The sequence below is a fragment of the Vidua chalybeata genome, chromosome 1 (assembly GCF_026979565.1).
Source record: "Vidua chalybeata isolate OUT-0048 chromosome 1, bVidCha1 merged haplotype, whole genome shotgun sequence".
NCBI lineage: Eukaryota > Metazoa > Chordata > Aves > Passeriformes > Viduidae > Vidua > Vidua chalybeata.
Genome location: NC_071530.1, coordinates 76,178,229 through 76,197,860, shown reverse-complemented (window position 1 = coordinate 76,197,860; position 19,632 = coordinate 76,178,229). Strand labels below are relative to the sequence as shown.

Sequence of the window (19,632 nt, the reverse complement as noted above, 5' to 3'; positions counted from 1 at the left end):
AACAATACTGAGGGCATGAATCATAAAAATGAGCCACTGCAAAATGCAATGAGCTCAGATGCAGGTTTTTTCTCTTTGGTGTTATTTAGATGCCTAACAAAGAGATCCATACAAGCGAGCTTATTAGTGAAAAAGTGCTGTAAGAAATACCAATGAGAAAAGCTGTAACCTAGATATCTTCTTTCTCAGAAATTATTTACTGGGGATAACAATTTTTTATTTTCGTTATTACTCTTTTATGTGTTAACACTTTAAAGCAACCTTATTGTGATAAAATGAAGAAGCAGATAATGTTGCCCCCCTGACTGCTCAGTGGGTACATAAGCTACAGATTTTTTTAAGCCACTCTCCAGTTATATGTTGGTTGAATGCTTATTTCCTATCTCCTAAGTGAATGCTCTCTCAAGAGCATCACTCTCAAAAAAAAAAAAAAAAAGGGAGGAAGATGATCTGTTTTATGTAGGATCATTAAATATTTATCCAGCCCAAAAAAAAGGGAGAAAGAAGAAAAACTACAAAGACTCTGGTGGTTAAAACATAAGGAGGGGGTATTCAAAAAAAGGAAAGTATTAAAGCTGCATTGGCAGCATCTTGTGTGAGTTTTCTACCTACCTCACTGCAAAATGAAAAACATGTAACCTCTCCTCCAGCCACATTCTGCATGGGATATAACTCTGAACTCTGAAAATGTCACTGACTGGTTTCCGAAAGAGAATTAGGTATATCTACTTTATGATTTCTGACAGTGCTTAGGCATTAATTGGCTTCTAGCTGCTCAGCAGTGTAAAGTTCAGATGCTTCTATATGCAAGCAGATTGGGGACAGACTTAGATGACATTTTAGGTATCCATGGAAAAAAAAAATCATGGAATCTTACATTTTTGCAGTTTCAGGCAGGTGCTAAGATATTTCATGTGGAAACAGACAAATAAATGCATGTGGGTGTCTAACCCTCAATGGCAGACACTCACTGTAGTAGTGCTGAATCTGATTTGTGTCTGATCTTATTGGGCTCCAGAGACATTGCTCCAAGTAACTGTCCAAATTTCGAGGACATGTTGACTCATATTAATAATGTAGGTCAGCAAAAGTTAGGTGTCTATAGATTCTCAGTATAGCTTGAGGAACTTAGTGGTACAGCTCAAGCTATTAAAAGATATTTGGGAGTCTAAAGACTGACTAGGGTTTTCAAAACCATTTATATACCCTACACTTAGTCATATCAAGGAAGTAAAAAATACTCACAAGATTCATGTAAAACTCTCAGTGCCAAGTTACTTTTAAAAATCTGTCCTGAGAATGTGCTGATGAAAAGCTTCCATGAACAAGAGCCTACAACAGTCTAAAATCTCTCCTGTAGATAAGAGCAGTATTGACGTGATGCACATTGTGTCCACAAGTCAATAGTCAAATAATAGAACATATTTGCAGTGTAAGAGGTGCAGCCTCATGTAGTATTTAATACAGGCAGTCTGAGCAACAGCAGCACTGGATATGAACCATCAGGACATTCCTGCAAGGTAGCTGGTGAGTTAGTGTCCCAAAGTCTCTCGTACTATGCTGCTATAAAACCAGTCCTGTCATCACTGTTACTGTCCCCTTGTGCTAACCAAAGTAAATCGATCAAGGTGGCTAAAATATAAAGCATCCAGATTGCAGTATAGGTATTACTGAGCTGCCACAACTTCATCTCTACAGTAAATCAGTAGGATGTGCTGGTGCAGTTCTTACCCCTTATCTTTCCTTTAAATCAGCCGTTCAAAGATCTCTTATTGCTGTGCAGTGGCCCAAAGAGAGGATTCCTTCTTTACAGATTGCCAGTTCAATTACTAGCTTCATATGGATTTTGGAATTTAAGGAGCTGATGCCTTGCTACAATCTTTTGATTCAGACAGACAGTCTGACATCTTGGCACCTCTCGGGTCATTTATGTAAGATTTTCTTCAGAAAGAAAAGCTAGAATTTGCTTTTGCTTATTTCTCACAAAGAAAAGCTGATGTGGGAACTTTATGTTGCAACAATTCCTAGTACAGCAGTGTCAGTATCTGGGTTGCGTGAAATAAAAACAGCTGTATACATTTGTTCACACACTGCCTCTCCCTCCACAAATGTTGAGTCCCCCCCACCCCTTATTCCCTCACCAGTATTACAAACAAAACTATCAAAAACAGTGCTTTAATATATTGCAGTAAATCTATTTTTACTACTTAACCAGGGTAAGATTTCACCCCCACTCCGCTATATTAGCAACTGGATGCCACACAGGATCATCCTCTGTTTGAACAACAAGGTGCTATGCTATGCCTCACTGAATTATGCTCAGTGATTAATATTGATTTGGGATTTAAAACCTGTGAACAAAGGATTCATTCAGAATCACATGGAAAAATCATGAAAGAATCAAGCATCTGTTGAAAACTGTCTGAAAGGGTTTGGTTTGTGTTCAGGCATAAGGTGATATGGAGTGAAAGCAGTAAGAAAAAGTGGATGAATTTGGAGCTACTGAACCAGAGAAGTAGCAAGTAGGGCTGATAATTTGAGCATCTGTGTCTGTATCATCTCCTGCAAGATCATAAATTGTAGGCTTGAGCACTTGAACTTGTCCTTCAGGCATCTTTCTCATCTGAATTCTCTCAAGGCTGTTGAAAATATTGATTACTGCTGCCTTATCGCTAAAAGGACAGCAAAAGTAACAGGGACTCAGAGGCAAGCAGTAAGTGATTGAGACATGAAAAGTTTTCCACACAGAACTTTAAAGATTTTATCTGTTTAATTTAGAAAGGAGACAAAAAGATGTGGCATGACAGAGATGTATTCAGTAGGTAGGACTATACCTACATCATCTGCTATTATACCTTTTATCTTCTAGACTAAAAGTCAAAAATGTTAAAAATAGGAAAAAAAAAATGTTTTGAATGACATGAGCAATTTAGGCAATGCACAGCCACTACACCTAACAAAATGGGGATTAGAAAAATATTTGACATGTATGCAAACCCAAAAACAATCCTTTTTAAGAGATAGAGAAGCAGTAACTTGTGCTTGGATAAAACTTAGTCCCAAATAGGCTGTGATATTATAATCTGCCTAAATGTGTATTTAACCTTCTCTCACGCTCTAGCTATGGAAATTTACAGATACAAGAGGATAGACAGATTTCTAAGATGATGTTTCTACAAACTGAGAATCTTAGCTACATAATTATCTTATGTTTCAGATAAGTTGGGATACTCTTATAGATCAGAACAAATTATAAAATTGATGCTTGGTGTACTAAGAGCAATAAACACAGATGGAAAATGAAAGATATTATTGAGGAGATGATCTCCAGCTGTAGGTTTCTTGACCAGATTTTTATTGGATTGTCTGTAAGGATTCATATCATGCTTTACCTTTTAAAATATCTATTCCCAATGCATCATGCCAGCCTCAGTGAGATAACTAGCAGTCAACAAACTATTGCCGGTGAAAATCATCTGTTAACAATGTGTACCAAGATGTGAATGGTTAGCTGCAATTACACCTCTGAGAGTACCAGCAGCAACATTCTCCATCAATCCTGGTGCGTAATGGTGTGTCAGGTAATCCCTTCGCTGGAAGTCCTCTTGCCTACTCCTTGCTATTTTCTTGTTCCCTCAGGCCTGCTCCATAGGTGTTACTGTACAAGCTGGCTTGTACTGATAAATAAGAAGAATACTGATACCTTGAGTGCTTATGCATTAACACCCTTTAAACTTTTTATGAAAATAAAAGAACTGTTCTGAGGTTTTGTTAACAGAAATAATAGCTGTCTTTTTAGCAGTGTCAACCTAAATCAAGTTGAAGGCAGTATTAAAGGTGTCAATTTCTCTCCAGTAGCTCTTGAAGTGAAAGCTGAACAGTCTGTAAAGATTTTCTTCTTCTGCTGCTGTCATTCTTTACTTTCACACCTGCCTGAAGTCAACTCCCCTTCTATTTCCAGTCTTTGCCTCTCTAATCCTCAATGATCTCACATTTACTGATGGCTTCTGCACAAAAGGTGCTCAGACATAACTGGCAAGTAAGGATGTCTAGACAGTTAAATTTTACTTTACTGTGATATTTCTGATAGTTTTGGATTTTCACTTCATCCTGCATCATTCCAGAAAAAAAAAAAAATTAAAATTGCACTCCAGAAAACAATACTGGCACTGCCGACTTTTTAGCCAAGAGAACAGTTTCTTTCATTTCCATTGATCTTCTTCATACTTAGTTATGACCTGTTTAGCTTGCAAGCTGACTAGCTTGTCTGGAAAGCATGACAACCTGTCTTGTCATCTACTATATGGAAGAGAAATCAGGGAACAGGCAAACACATCATGTTTGAAGCTTCAAAGAATACTGCCTTGCCTATGGGTTCCAAGCCAGCCAGTGCTTGACTTGTCAGGGTAATATAAAGAATGCTCCTTTACTAAGACAGGAACCACCTTTTTAATTTTCCAGTCACCAGTTAACCTGTGGGTTGACTCTCTAGGCAGCCATCTGTTTTTGCATAAAGAGTTTTAAGAGAATTACATGTTTGCACCTTTCAGTTATACAGGAACTTAGCAAAATATCTCTTGTGGAAAGGTTTCAATCAGCTCTATCAAGATCTTTTCTGAGAAAAGGTTGGAGGGATGTCAGATTCCTGTTCCCGCAAGATCTGTAATGGTTCCTTAGTTAGGAAAAACTTACAGTGTACAGGACAGATATTGGACTGGATTGCCAATCTATGCTGTTCCTTACTACAAACAAGGAGAACTGTTAAGTACCTAGCACTCATTAAATCCAAGGCTGGCAGACAGATACACCTACTAATTGGCTGACATTCCATTTAAAGATATTCTTGTATATGCTGTTCCTCAGTGTGCAGATATTTTTAGACCTCTGGTTTATGTAGATTTTCTTTTCCTATGGTATTATTTTTATCTGCAGTGTCTTTGCTGTAGACTTTAGGCTGTATGGGATTCTCTAAACAGAGAATAATTTGTCCTTAACAGTATGTTTGTGAGTGTCAGTGATTTTTCTCTTAGTTCTTGTTAAGCCAGATTCTCATGAACACTTTTCTTATCACTCCAGGCCTTCCTAGGATTACATCTAATTTGCCACAGAAAATTATTTCTGCGCACAGAATTAAAGCCTTTAATCATATTTGCTTTAGTGACTCCCATTTGCTTAGTAATCTTGAGACTATTTTGCATTCTCTTTTGCCCTCCTCTAGGGCTGATGATGACTTGATTGATTCACACAGTCCATCAGTGACTGAATTCTTAGACTTCTAAGATTTCTTAGTACAGAATATCAGTCATGTCTGCTTCTATTGTTTTGTTTTACTGCAGAGTAAAACACAAATATGGGTGACTAGAACACTAGATATGCACTCACCTTCCATGCAAAATATCCATTAAAATCCTTTTAAAATTTGGCGTGTTATTATTACCTGCAATGTTTTTATGAGAAGATGGGTAGGACATTATTACTTTTCATAAATGAAGAGCTGTCTTGTGCCAGTGAAACCTTTCACATGTTTCTTCTCTGAAAAATTATAAATATAACTGAGTGCATAACAAAAAAAAAAAAAAAATAGTTCAGTGGCTGAAAAGCAACTTTAAACAAAATTTATATTCATAGCCATGCAGGCAGTAGCTTGAAAAGCATCTTTTATAAAACATATTTAATGTTTGCAGTTGCTCAGTGGCTGAGAAGAGTAATACTTTTAAAATATGTTTAATGTTTAAAACCACTTGGTGGCCAAAAGAACAGCTCTTACTGAAAAGCTATTTAATGTCCAGAGTAATTTTGTGGTAAAAAACAACAACTTCTTGTTAATTTTTATCATTTACAGCTGATCTGTGGCTACTAAAATAACTATCAATACAACACATTTTATGTTTACAGGTACTAGGTGCCTGCATAAAAACAATTTCTACATTTTTCAATACAACACTTAAATACGTCAATTTCTTTTCCTTATCAACTGTGTAATTAACAAAAAAAGTTAACACATAATCTTTACAATTCTAGTACAATATATCTTCAACTAAAGGTGTTTGTGCAAACAGCAAGACTGCATTAATAATTATAAAGCTTCTCCTTATATACAAAAAGAACTAATATTCAATACCACTGGAACTACCAACAATATTTAGAATATAGATTTAGAAAAAAAACCAATAGCTTAATTTCAATAATTAAAGCATTGCTTGGACACCTAAAAAAGGTGAGGTTGTACCAAAAGACATGTTTGATAAAATATATTACTTGATTTATGCTTCTGAGCTGCAGTAGAGTCGGTGTGTGGAAACAGAGTGATTTTAATTGCTGTGACGTGGATTCTTAGCCCACATACAGTTAAACACAATCACACAGAGAATCAAAGAATGGGTAAGGTTGGAGGATCTGCAGGCTACACTCTTCCTAACGCAACCCAGGACACCTCTGGCTTTCTTGGCCTCAAGGACACACTGCTGGCTCTTGGACAGCTTGTTGTCCACCAGGGCTCCCAGGTCCTTCTCCACAGAGCTGCTTTCCAGCAGTTTATCCCCCAGCCTGTGCTGGTGCATGGGATTATTTTTCCCCAGGTACAGGACCCTGCACTTGTCTTTGTTGAATCTCAGAAAGTTTTTCTCTGCCCATCTCTCCAATCTGTTGGGGTCCCTCTGAGGGGCTGCACAGTCCTCTGGGGTATCGGCCTCTCCTCCCAGCTTTGTGCCATCAGTGAACTTGCTGAGGAGGCCTCTGCCCCTTCATCTAAGTCACTGGTGAAGAAGTTAAACAATATTGGACCCAGTATTGAACCTTGGCAGACACCACTAATAGCAGGCCTCCAACTAGGACCTGTGCCACTGATTACAACCCTCTGGAATCTGCCTTTCATCCAATTCTCAATCCACTTCACTGTCCACTTATCCAATTCCCATCTCCTGAGTTTACCTTTGAGGATGTCATGAGAGATAGTGTCAAAAGCCTTGCTGAAGTCATGGTAGAAAATATCCTTAGATATATAGCTTAGATATAGGTGAGGTAAGAATCAAATGCTTTTCAATGGTTTCAGCACTAATACTGACATTTTGTGACTGTAAAAACAGCTAGCAGAAAACAGATATCTAGTGCCTCTTTTTAACAGCCTAAACTTCTCAGCTTTGCTGAGAACTTTGCTGTTCACATGTTTGTATAGTCCTGTGTTTCACAGCTTTCATTTTACATAGATTGTCCTACCTCACAGCATTTGCCAAATGTCTTAGTTTTGCTGACAATATCCAACAGCCAGAGTGCATGAAAGGAAATTCTCAGTATGGCACCGACCATTATCCTTTAACTAATCCAGTCTTGATTTTCTGCACTATTTTCTCCCTCTCTTTTGATCTAATTTTTTCTTCTGGCTCCCCCCTGCCTCATAATTGAAGCTGCCTGGTTGCCCAGTGGTCCATCATAAAAAAACACTTTTGTTTCAAAATCTTTCACTGCCTACTTGTAATATTCTGTCAATATCTCAGTGGGTTTTTTTTTTCTAATATGCTTTTTGTTTTACGTTTTATGCAATGTCCTGTAAAAAGGGAAAACCACTCTTTGAGAAAAGGCTAAGCAGCCCTTACCTGCCTTTCCCTCTGCTCCTTCCTTAAAACTCACTTTCCTACACAGTGGCATAAAAAGTTATTCTGATGATCAGTGCAGTAGATGTATCTTTTCAAAAATAAAACAAAAAGACAATCAGAAAACAAGAGCTTAGAGACAAGAGTAATTAAAAAAAGTAGTTCTTCGTGGGAAACCACTGAGCCATCAATTGCAATGCTTTATCTGCCACCTAACATAGCCCCAGGAAAGATTATGGAAAAACAATGATGGAACATGAATTTTTCTGAAACATAGTCTGAATGACCCAGGTCTGACCCAAGTGATGGACAAAATTTGTACACTTTAATAAAATGTCAAATTAGAGGACATGTGGATATGATCCTGTAAGGTCAAATTCAATATGGTTTTGTGAAGGGAATTTGCTCTTCGCTAAACCTATTAAAATTATTGAGTGCATCAGTGAATGCTCAAGATTACTGGCATAGATTAAGAGTATCTAAATTTCATAAAAGTTTTCAGCAAGGTTCCTAAGCAAAGACTCTTAAAAAAAAAGAAAAAAGGAAGTTTAAGATTCAACAGCTTTTCCTTATATAATCCAAATAAAAAGAGATCTAAAACAGTAGGAATAAATTGCCAGTCTTTATACGAGAGAGGGGTTGCCAGTGGCATCTCTCTTGGATCTGAACTCATAGGTTGCCAGTAAAAGAGAATATATGAACAGGTGACAGCTTGACAAAATGAAAGCTTTGCTGCAAAATGCTACAGGGGAATCTTAACATAGCATGAAACTGAGAAAATGGAACTTCACATGGAGAAACACAAAGAGGCTTCAGAAAAAGTAACTTATCAGTACTTCTGCAGAGGTGAGTTGTAGTTCCATCACCTATTAATTCTTGATCTCGGGATCACTATGGAAAATCCTCCAAAGTTTTCTTCTCAATGATCAACAGCAGACAAAAAAAAAAAAAAGGAAAATGATCAATGGGAATAATTCAACAAGGAAAACTGAATAAAAATAAAACATATTCAAAATGTTTGTATCTTGAATATGACATCCAACTCCCATCATTTTCTCTAAGGACTTCATAACACCAGAAAAAAAAAAAATGGAGACCAGGCTGGAGCTGGAGGGGCTGCAGACAATGGCTGCAGACAGATTATGCTGTCAGTTATCTGTCCATGAACATGCATAATACCATTCAAAAGTACCTCTGGTCTCAATGGATTCCCAAAGTAATATCTTCCACAACACCGGAGGTAAGCTTTTAGAAACCCTTAAAAATATATCGCCAACAGCTAGGAATCTATATCAAAGGCAGGCTCATTCAGCATTTGCTCCAATGTCTTATAGCCTTCCTTCCCCAGCCCCTGCTCACTGTAAGCTTCAGCCTAAATTCAGGCACACAGTGCTAAGCTGAGCCAAACCCAGAGTGTGGGTTGTTACCCACCGCTTCACCAGGTTAGTTTTCTACATATTGTAATTCTTGCACATGTGACTACATAGATGGATATATTAAACATATGTTCCATTTGTGGATGTATATACATGCTCCATTGTCAATGTTCGAATATAAGCCAGTGCTTAAATAAAAGCCAATTAAGTATTCACTCCAGAAGGAAAACTGCCAGAAAATTTATAGAGACTATTTTCACGCTGACAGTACCGTGAGAAGCAATCCATAACACTCTTCAGGTAGCTGCTTTGCAACACTGAGGAACACAATGAAGATAACCTGATACCAACTTTCTATTATCATTGACCATTTTAGTCTGCCACAGTGATCTGGAGTTTGTAGAGTCCCACCTAATCAATAAAGAGTTGATGTAGTGGAAAGGTATGAAATGAAATTGTGTAGGAAAGAACATATGGTATCTGTATATTATGGAATTGATGGGTTTAGTACAGCCCTAGCTGGTCTATGTTTAAGCATAAAGGAATAATGCAAAGACCTTAGAAAACAATTAGGAGACTGTGACAACAGAAGTTATAAATTTGCTGTTAAAATCAGCATATTCAGTGAAAGAAAGGCGTACGAAAGCAAATGTATTTCTGTGCCCATTTTTATGTATAAATATATAAAAATATATAATAATATCTTTCCTTGAATGTGTTCTTAATGCTGCTATGCCCCCATTCTCAGTCATCTGGACTAATAGCTTTAATAAGGGGATAACCTTGGTTTAAACTCAGCTATATTTGCGTGCTTACGTCAACTATATTGCAACAGAAGCTAGCACAGCTGCCAGAAGCAACAACACAGTTGATTAAACTATACTTAAGGAGAACATGTTTTGCTAATGCAAACTTACAAATAGAAGATATTAGGGCACCCTTTTCAGTTCTTATAGATAAATCCCCATTTCTAGTTCATTCTACATTTTGGAACTTATATTAAATCAAGAAAATATTTTCAAATAAAGATATTGATAAAACCAATTCAATATCAGAAAAAAAAAAAAAAAACAAACACCCTCCCCCCCGCCACAACCAACACACAACCAACATTAGGAGTTCAGCTCTTAAGCTTTTATAAGTCTCTTACGAGGCATAAGGTAACAGCATAGCAATCTATGTTCTTAAAATATTGCTCTGCATTGTAATCTGACTCCATCTGCTGAGTTTTTCTGCAGGGAATATCAAATAGTTTTTAAAATAGTTTTCAAAAATAATAATTGATAAACAAAATAATTTTCAAATATTCCTTTAAAAAATAAAATCTTCACCATAAAGTATTCTGCAGTCCATTTATCATGTGAGCAATGCAATGTCAACTTTGGAGGCACTCATATCCTTCCACTACAGTGTGGAAGCTGTGTCCACTTTGAAACTATCAGAAGCACTGGAAATCACAGATGGGTACAGCAGCCTGCATGTTACAACAACTGGTAACCCAAGGGGCTTTTCAAGAGAAGATCTTTCTTGATTATGGCTGTGATTGTATTTCCTCTCCATCACACAAGAACAGATACTGCATGTATGGAAAGAACAAGGCTGGCTGTCCATTCAAATTTAGGCATGAAATAGATTTGCATACAAGGTTATTTGTACTGGGTAAAAGTCCTTCTAACTTTTTTCCTTGAGAGCATATGAAGGAATTTGGCTCCTGGTAAGGAAGGCACCACTAAGTAAAAATAGCAGTCCTAAAACTATCTCTTCAGAAAAAGAATAAGAGATATTCTGTACCACTATCTTTTTTAATTAATGGTATTGATTTAAAGGAAAAAGAAACCAACACTAGAGTACAGAAACTGCAGAAGAAAATTCAATCTGCCCTCAATGTAAATTTGAAGGGAAAAAGTAAACTTTCACCTACAATATGCATGGAAAGTAACAAAAGTTCTAAGAAAATCTACTGTGAAAAACAAGGCTATGACCAGTATATCTAAGTAATACCTCTGTGCAGAAAACCAGAACTTGAGAATGCCATGAGTTTTCATTTTTTTGCACTTTTTCTAGTAAAAAATTACCAAGGTCCAGTTGATGTACAATTTTATTATGACACTGTAACTGCAACCTTGATTTCAGAGGTGAATGCTGTGGCATTATTTCAGCCATCCCAGATTCAGCAATAGCAAATATTAGGAAGTCTAGAGACATTACAAAACTGACAACCGTGTAGCCATGACAATTTCTAGAAAGTACCATTACTAATAATATTGACAATAGCCTTGGGATAAAGTATCAAACTGGGTAAACCTTTGCATGCAAATGTCATGAAACAATAAAAGATTGCAAGTCAGTAGTCACAAAAGCTTGTCAGGCTCACATAAGAGACTAGTAAGGGTTAAAAATGTAGTGTTTCAGTGAATTTCCCACCATTTCCCAAGAAATATGTCCATGAGTACAGTTTATAATCAATACTGTTGTAAAAGTATAGTAAGTGGAATTTGGAACATTTGGTATTTTAAAAGTGGCAACTAGAAAATGAAAATGTAAAAAAAAAAAAAAAAAAAAAAAAAGAGAGGAAGAGTTTATCTGAGATTTTTCCTAAGCCAAGACAACCATATGCTTCACCAGCTGAAAAATCAAAGTGATTTTCAATGTCAGCCTCAGGCACTGGTAGGTCTAAGCATCTCTAAAGGTGCAACTAAATGGTACTGATGATAGAAAGGAGTAGTTTTAGATCCTCTGAGAAATCTGTGCTTGCATAAGGAAGGAAAAACAGACAAGAAAAAACAAGAGAATAGCAAGACCTACATCAGAGAAGACACAATCTCCTGGCACACTACAGAAGACAAAGCATTTCTGGATATTTTTACAGTAAGACAATCTAACAGCAAAAATTCTTATCTTCTTTAGTAGCCACTAATTGAAGTTTAGGCTTCCATTTAGGAAACTCTTTCCTTGCCTTGCCTTTTCTGATCAATTTTCATCCATCTTTTATTTTTTTTATAGAGGAATAGATATAGTGAACGTGACCAAATAAAGAGAAGACCAAGAAGATCTAATTTTGCCATGGCATCGACTTCTGTTTTTCTAAAGGAGAATAAATTGAAAAGCATTTCTTTTAAAATGCTGTGTGCATGTCACAGCATGCTCAGTTGTATCTCATTTAGTCATGCAACTCCTCATCCATGTAAAAGCTGCCAATGTATGGCACATCTTGAAGAGTATTTTATATGAAGTAAAAGCTCTGTTAGCATTTAATCTTCTGCTTCACATACATATTTAGGGAAATAACAAAGAAATATGGGGGAGAATAACAGAGTAAGGGAATAAATGTAGGCACTGTGTTCTGCTGTACTAACACCATAACAGATTTTCATTTTTTCTTTCTGATAAGGTTTTAAACACAATTTCACTACCGACCCTACATTTACTGGTGAGAAATGTTATTTTGAATTTGCCACAGACACAGGTGTCAAAATGTAACAAATGGTTTTCATCAATACATGATACAACTGTAAGTAATATTATTACGCATCTCATTAAGGGAAACAATAGTGCACCTATATTGTGAATCTACAGACAGAGTCCTGTAGGTGACTATAGTGAACGTTTCTCTACACTTCTATAAGATTAACATGATCATCTCTGCATGTCTACTCACATCACATTTTATCACATTCTACCGCATTCTACTGATCCTTACCACAAAATTTAAAATAATACCTCATTAATTCAATGTAGCAGCTTTTGTAGATAGGTAGTTGCCTCCCAGATTGACTTTAAAAGTATCAACATCTGAGGTACATAGCTGAAGGGGAAGAGTATCCCTCTGTCACGTCAAAGTCAGAAAACTTCCAAAACTGTTAACAACTGCCAGGAGTATTAAATGGCTGGTATTAGCTTGTGAAGTACTGGAAAATACAGTTCAGGAGAGAGAAGGGCAATAAGCTGGAACTAGCACTGGGAAGTTAAATGACTCCCAGCCCAGAACAAATTAATTTCTGGAGCCTGCAGGGAAACCCAAAATGCCATCTGGCAGTAGGACACAAGCACTGTGCTTATGTTGCAAACACACTGCTCAGGACCACTGCAGAATCAGCCATCAGGAAGAGACCAAAAGGGCCCATTTAGCCTATTCTCCTGCTCCAAAGCAGGATCAATGCTCTTCATGTCATTCCTGGCAAATATCTATCGTGTTGTGAAACTTCTTCAAGCAAAAACCTATTCCAGTACTTCAGTATCATTACTGCAGTCCACCTTTCTCTGAAAAGAAAATTACTCTGTCCTCTGTACACTAGGTTTTTGAAAACTTACCAGGTTCCCAGGCAATCTTTTTTTTTCTCTTTTTTTCTTTTTTTTTTAACTTAAGAGTATGATGCACTAAAGATTTGTTTTGACAACTTGAGCCACTCTTGTAGACTCTCATTCTTGCATTGTGACCAAGGCAAGGGCAGTAGTTACTTTGAGCATGCAGAGTATAACAGGACTTCAATAAATAATTGTCCCCTAATGCATAATTAGGAGAACATGCAAGTGCTGTAGGAGTTTAAGAGTCACAAAGACAAAACAAGTTAAATGGCAAGATGCTTTACAGTAAATAGGCAATCTAATTTTGTCCAGCAAACAGCAAATGTTAACTAGGAAGAGAGGGGAATGAACCACATAATGTGACATAATAGGTTTGGGGTTACAGAACCCCAGGACCTTAGCATACCTTCCTTGAATATCTTTTTTTTTGTTTTTTAAACTCATCCTACCCTGCAGATTCTCATATTGCAGGAGAATAAGTTTCTGAATAAGCAAAGCTAAAAACAAAGCTGTAATCTGTGTATACCTAGGCACAGAATATTAAGAACATTTCTAATAATGAGTTTCAGAAGCTGTTTATTTCATTTCATCCCTCTCTCAGCAAGAAAAGTACATTGAGACAATTAAGTAATATGCAATTAGTTATCAAGCATTTATAGCTTCTTACTCACCCACTGGAGACATTTCTGGGACACTGGCAATATAAGGCCCATCCAGAAACTTTGGCTCATTATCATTAATGTCCTGCACTTTGATGATGAACTCTGATTCAGGCTCTAGTGGTTTCTTGGTGTCAACATCCACAGCCTGAGCCCGGAGTGTGTAGAAAGGTTTTTCTTCTCGATCTAGGCTCCTTATGGCATGGATGTCTCCTGTGGTCTCATCAATGGTAAAAACCGTGCCAGCACCATCTCCTGAAAGGGTATATTTAACAGTGCCAACTCCCTTGTCCAAGTCAGAGTGAAGCTGGAGAAGCAAAATAAAAGAGAAGACAAAAATATTAACAGCTTTTCCTAGGCTAGACAGCATTTTTTTTTAATGTAATAAAAGACTTTGGAGGAACCAATTTTTTAAGTCCTTAAGTGCCTCTAAGTGCATGGAAAAATGTGGGTAGTATGTTATGCAAAACTTTTACTCCTATCTAGTACAGCACAGACTTGCTGCAGTTCAGTAACTAAAACTGCAGTGAAGCAGGGCTTTACATTTGTTATAAACTGAAATTTAAGACCAAAGACATAAAATCACCCATAGCCACATCAAACAAATGTGAAGTGACATGGGAGAGTGTCAAAAGCTTTCACAGGCATTTGGCTCTCAGAGAAGAAAAAGGGAAATATCTAATTATTTCAAGAGCAAGAGCTTGATGGCATCTGAACTCAAACTTGGTTAAAAAAGAAAATATACACCTCATGATTACAGCAAATGCTAAACAGAACTAAAAATACTACCTTTTACCCAAATATTTGATCTCTTACTTTTGTCTTTTCTGAGATAATCACACTGAAGACTGTGAATCTAGGAGTTTCTAGCTCATTTTGAAAGAGTACAGAACTCAATATTTTCTGCCTTAAATACCAATATACACATTTTTTCTGGCTATTACTCTCATGAATCTCTAGTTATAATTTTAAAATAAAATTTAAAAAAACCCCAAAACTTGAATTCAACTTCTTGGATGTTTTTGCCCCTTTAATCAGTGTCTATCCTACAATAAAGTGGCCTTAAACATTATTTTAAATACAGGGTTATTTTAAATCCAAAAACAGTATGATGAACTTCTTTCTCAGATGCCTTTACCTGTTCCATACTCATCCTTTAAATGCATCTAAAAGCTTTGAAAAGATACACAAGGTTACATCACGGGTACTGAAATAGTTTTAAAAATATTTGTCCACTTTTTCCATCTAGTGAGGACTAAAAAGATCTTCTATAATGGCCGCTGATCAGAATGGAGTTTTCAAGAGTGAATTCTCTTAAGTTGAATTGTAAAGCGATTATGGATACAGACTTTATTTACATGATGTACTGTCCAAGGTGAAACACAATAGAGGAAACATGGGACATGAAAGGAGATTATGTAGAAAATGAATTACTGAGAAACGAAATGGTTTTGGTAATGGGGCAAGAAGCTAAGCTACAGAAAAGGAGTTAAAGGCAATTACTAACATTTATAGCTATTGACTTGAAATTGAAAATAGGTCCTTGTGACTGTGGAAGAGGTCATGGTTTGTGGCACAGAGCGAACACGAGCTTAGTCTCTTCTTTGTCTGCTTTTTCACCTCATCATTCTTGCTCAGTGAATATATTAATTTCTGATCTTTCATCCAGCTGCCCCCCACATGTAATTTTAAATTATTTCTCCAGTCCAAACTAAAGTATTTTGCTTCCAAGGTGTTAAATATTTCCTTGCTTGCAAAATGAAATGATAATGCATTCTGAGATAATTAATGTCTATTTCTTCCTCCTTATTTTAATTTACATGCCTCAAAACTTCCCACTGTTTCATTGCACTCTGCTTAGTAAAAACTTGGTATTTTTCTTCCATTATAATTTAGAGGCTTAGAGACACATATCAAGAGTAAAAAAGAATCAAAATGATGATGAGAAAGCTTGAAGAAAAAAAGTGTAAAAACTTTTTAGAGGGAACCAGACAACTGTTTTAGCAGTATCCCTATATTAAATAAAATTTGTTTGGGCTTCATTGTGAAGACTACCTTGATGCATACTCCTGGAAGTAATCATATCATAAAGCAAAATAATGCAATTATGAAACAGGAATTTGTAAACAGGGAAGCATGACAAGATTACTCCCATCTCCTGTCATTGATTTGGCACTAAAACTGAGATGGTTCAGTGTGTTTCTGATTGCCAGCTGTAGGTTTTGTGTTCAACTAGTAACAAATCAGGCTGTATTGCATGTCTTATATTGTCTTATAATTGGATTATACTAGAGAGAATCAATTATAGTTGCTTTTCCTAGCTGGAGAAAAAGCAGGAAAAGCAAGGGCTCCCAAGACAAAGGAAGATTGAAATACAAAGACGAGACTAAACACAGTTTTTTTTCTCAAATGTATTGTGGAAAGAAAGGTTTACAACTGGTAGGAATAGCAATTGTACAGTTGCAGATGTATTCACTGGGCTTCACAAGTATCACTCATCTAGTAAAACCTAGGAACCATTTTACCTATTTAAGCAGAGCTGCAATGCTCTGAATTAGCTGGGATGTGTCACGTGGTATTTATTCATCAAATCTGCTGATTTTGACATAAGCTTCCTGGATGACATTGCAGGACAACGTGCAAATGCATGCTTATTTATAACCCACACCAAGCTATGCAATTTGTGGGTCAATTCAACATTACACAGTGTCAAATTACTGCAGGGAACAGCTGAATGATTAATTTAAAATTAACTAAATTCTCCAACAATAAAGAGAATGTAAAACTTAAGATTCAGATGCAAGGATGAAGAGCAAGAAGCTAGCATTAGCTGTACTTACACAACACTAGGAAATAATCCTGACTTTCAATGCCTGAAATTTTCCAGAAAGAAGTTTAGGCTAAAGAATAAGTGCTTGCTGCTCTGTCTTGATTTATGTGTTACAAGCCGTATTGCACTGGAAGAAAAGACTTTTTTTTTATGTGCTGAAAAACAGAAGATTTGTGAGAGACTAGTTTTTCTGGCACTGTGTCCACAGCAACTTTGGATTTGTATCCCATTTCACCTTCTTGCTCGCACTTATTTTCTAATTCTTGGTCTTCCACTATTTCTGTAAAATTAAAGGGCAAGAGAATAAGTGCTCAGATATTACCTACTTCCCTCCCCACAAAGTATTTACTATATTCTGGATATTAGTATCCAGAATCACCTGAATTTACTGCAACAAGGTTCTACAAATGATTGCATTCACGGAGTTTGTCTTAATTATGTTTTCCCTATAAATCCTGAATATCAAAAATGCAGCGGAGGCTTGGAAATGTGAGGGATTCATTTCTATCTTTGCTGAAATCTACACTTGTATTTTCTGCTATGTAAGTATCACAGTTTAGTGTCAGATCTCTGGGCAAATCTATCCCAAGTGTAAAACTAATAATTTCTTGCAGCAAAACTCTTGTTAGTGCAGAAAATCATGAATATTTTTCCGTGATGGCAGAAAAAGACATATCATTCCATAATTCTTGCTAATGTGTAAAAACAATAACACATATGGCAAAGGAAATGACTGATTAAAAAAAATAAAGTATGAATAATAAGATGGAGACTATTGTAAAATACATTGCATAAATCTATGCAGAAATTACGGCAATGTTTTTGAATCATATCCAGTACCAGATGCCAGACTGAGTCAGTCTACAAGTCCTTGTGATCTAGCAATCTGCTTCAGCCTGTAACAAGCTGAATGATAGTTTGCTTCAGAGAGGATGAAAAGTTGGTAACAAGTCACTACTAGCACATCTGGGAGAAATTATTTATTCAGTTCTTCTGACAGTTTCTAACAAGAAGTATAATTGCTTGCATTTTAGCAATAAATTAAGATCTTACTGCTTCAATAACTCTGTGTCATTTCCAGATTTCATAGACCTGCATAAATAATTTCAAATCACGTGAAAGACCAGGAAATGCATTAGGCAATGTACTTCAAAAATGGGTCTATACTCCTAGGTAAATCAAGCATCGCAGGAGTATGGATCAGATGTATTTGTTCCTCAGTATCCTGTGGTGCTGATTTTCTCTTCAGTATCCTATTCATCTGATCCTCAACTGTTCACTTTCTCTTTCCTTAAATACTTCAATGACTTCTATTAATACAATCATTTTGACAGTCAAATATGTAAATTCACATACATACGGAAAGAAATTGGAAACAAAAGAAGCTTAAAAAATTGCAAGATAGTCTACTTTAAAATGAAGCAATCACTATACCCGCACAAATCATGCCAGAGCAAGGGCTATGACATCTGCCAGGATTGCTGTGATCCTAATTTCACAGCAATACAGACATTGAGAAGTTGTTGTACGAGTTGACAACTTCCCTTTCCGCATTTCCCAAATGTCAAGGAATGTTTACAACCCCTAAACTGATATATTTACCCTATGATACACTCTGAGATTCTAGGTCTTATTCCACTGCCAGTTTCACAGTTTGAAAAAAAAAAAAATCACTGTCCCATATATTTGTTACTAGTAAATCAGTTGAAATACTATATTGCAGTGCTTATCTGATCTAAAAAAATGGTAAATATTCCAAGCTATTAACCATTCCTTGCCTGCACAACATGTAACAACATATAACTATGTATTAGTTATACATCCCACATCTGTATTTTTACATCATTTGTCTTTATGCAATGTATTTTAGGACTTTACTCCATTATTTTATCTTCCTGTATCTACTCCCAGGTATCACCATTCATTCTGTAGCCACCAGCCCCTGTACTTTCTTGGGTAAGATGTGCAATGAAAACTATTTGAGTAACCAGAACGTCATTCAGCTCCAATATTACTTAAGACTGAAAATACAGAATGATGGCCTGAACAGAGGAAAGGAAAAAAAGGCCATTTTTTGTACAGTTAACATGGACCCAAGCAGACCCATTATAGCAGAGCTCTACTGCAAAAGTGTGTGTTGGAACAAGGATACCCACTACAAGAGAGGAGGATGCAAATGAGTCTTCTATTTGGAAGGCTGCCCTTTTAAAATATAATTATTCTACACATATTTACTCTTGGCAATAGCTCTATGATCTACACAGATTGCATAGCTTCTTTTAAAAACTGATAATTAGAATCTAATGTACTGCTTTCACACAAATGTATTTATTTCTTCCCTTTAAAAATGCATAAACCTTGAAAATTTTCCTAAGATTCAAAGGGTATGGGGATGCCAGAGACTTTCATTCAGGACATGGAAAAATTAAAAAGAACAGTGTAATTGTTGATAATCAAATCCAATAAAATAGCTTTTCTGTCTTTCCCTCTCCATCACACACATACCACTGCAGAGGACATTTAGGGACAAGATAAAATCTGCTCACAACACAATCAGTGCAAATGTTGCCTTATCCTAAAAGTTTGAATTACCTAGGGAATCTTCTAAATAATAAGTTAGCATGCTTTTGTCAGGCACGGCTGCAGACTAAAGCTTGTGTTGAGAGGAGTTAGGACACTACTACAAATGGGCCAGATGAATGAAAATAGGTATACGGAAACTAGGAGCAACTAAAATCACAGAATCAGAGAATCCTTGAGGTTAAAAAAGACCTTTAAGATACTTGAGTCCAGCTGCAAAACCATGAGGTAAAAGAAAGGTGAACAAAAGGAGAAAAGAATGATTATTTAAAGGTAATTTGGAAAAGAACAAT

The 19,632-nt window shown here is 36.4% G+C and overlaps 1 protein-coding gene across 1 annotated transcript in view; it reads right to left on the bottom strand.

Moving 5' to 3' along the window:
- Positions 1–19,632, bottom strand: part of LOC128794275 (cadherin-12) — a 153,482-nt gene that overhangs the window by 106,348 nt on the left and 27,502 nt on the right. The window contains exon 2 of the mRNA XM_053954025.1: positions 13,942–14,236. Within this exon, the coding sequence (XP_053810000.1) occupies positions 13,942–14,236 (295 nt within the window). The remainder of the gene's footprint in view (positions 1–13,941; positions 14,237–19,632) is intronic.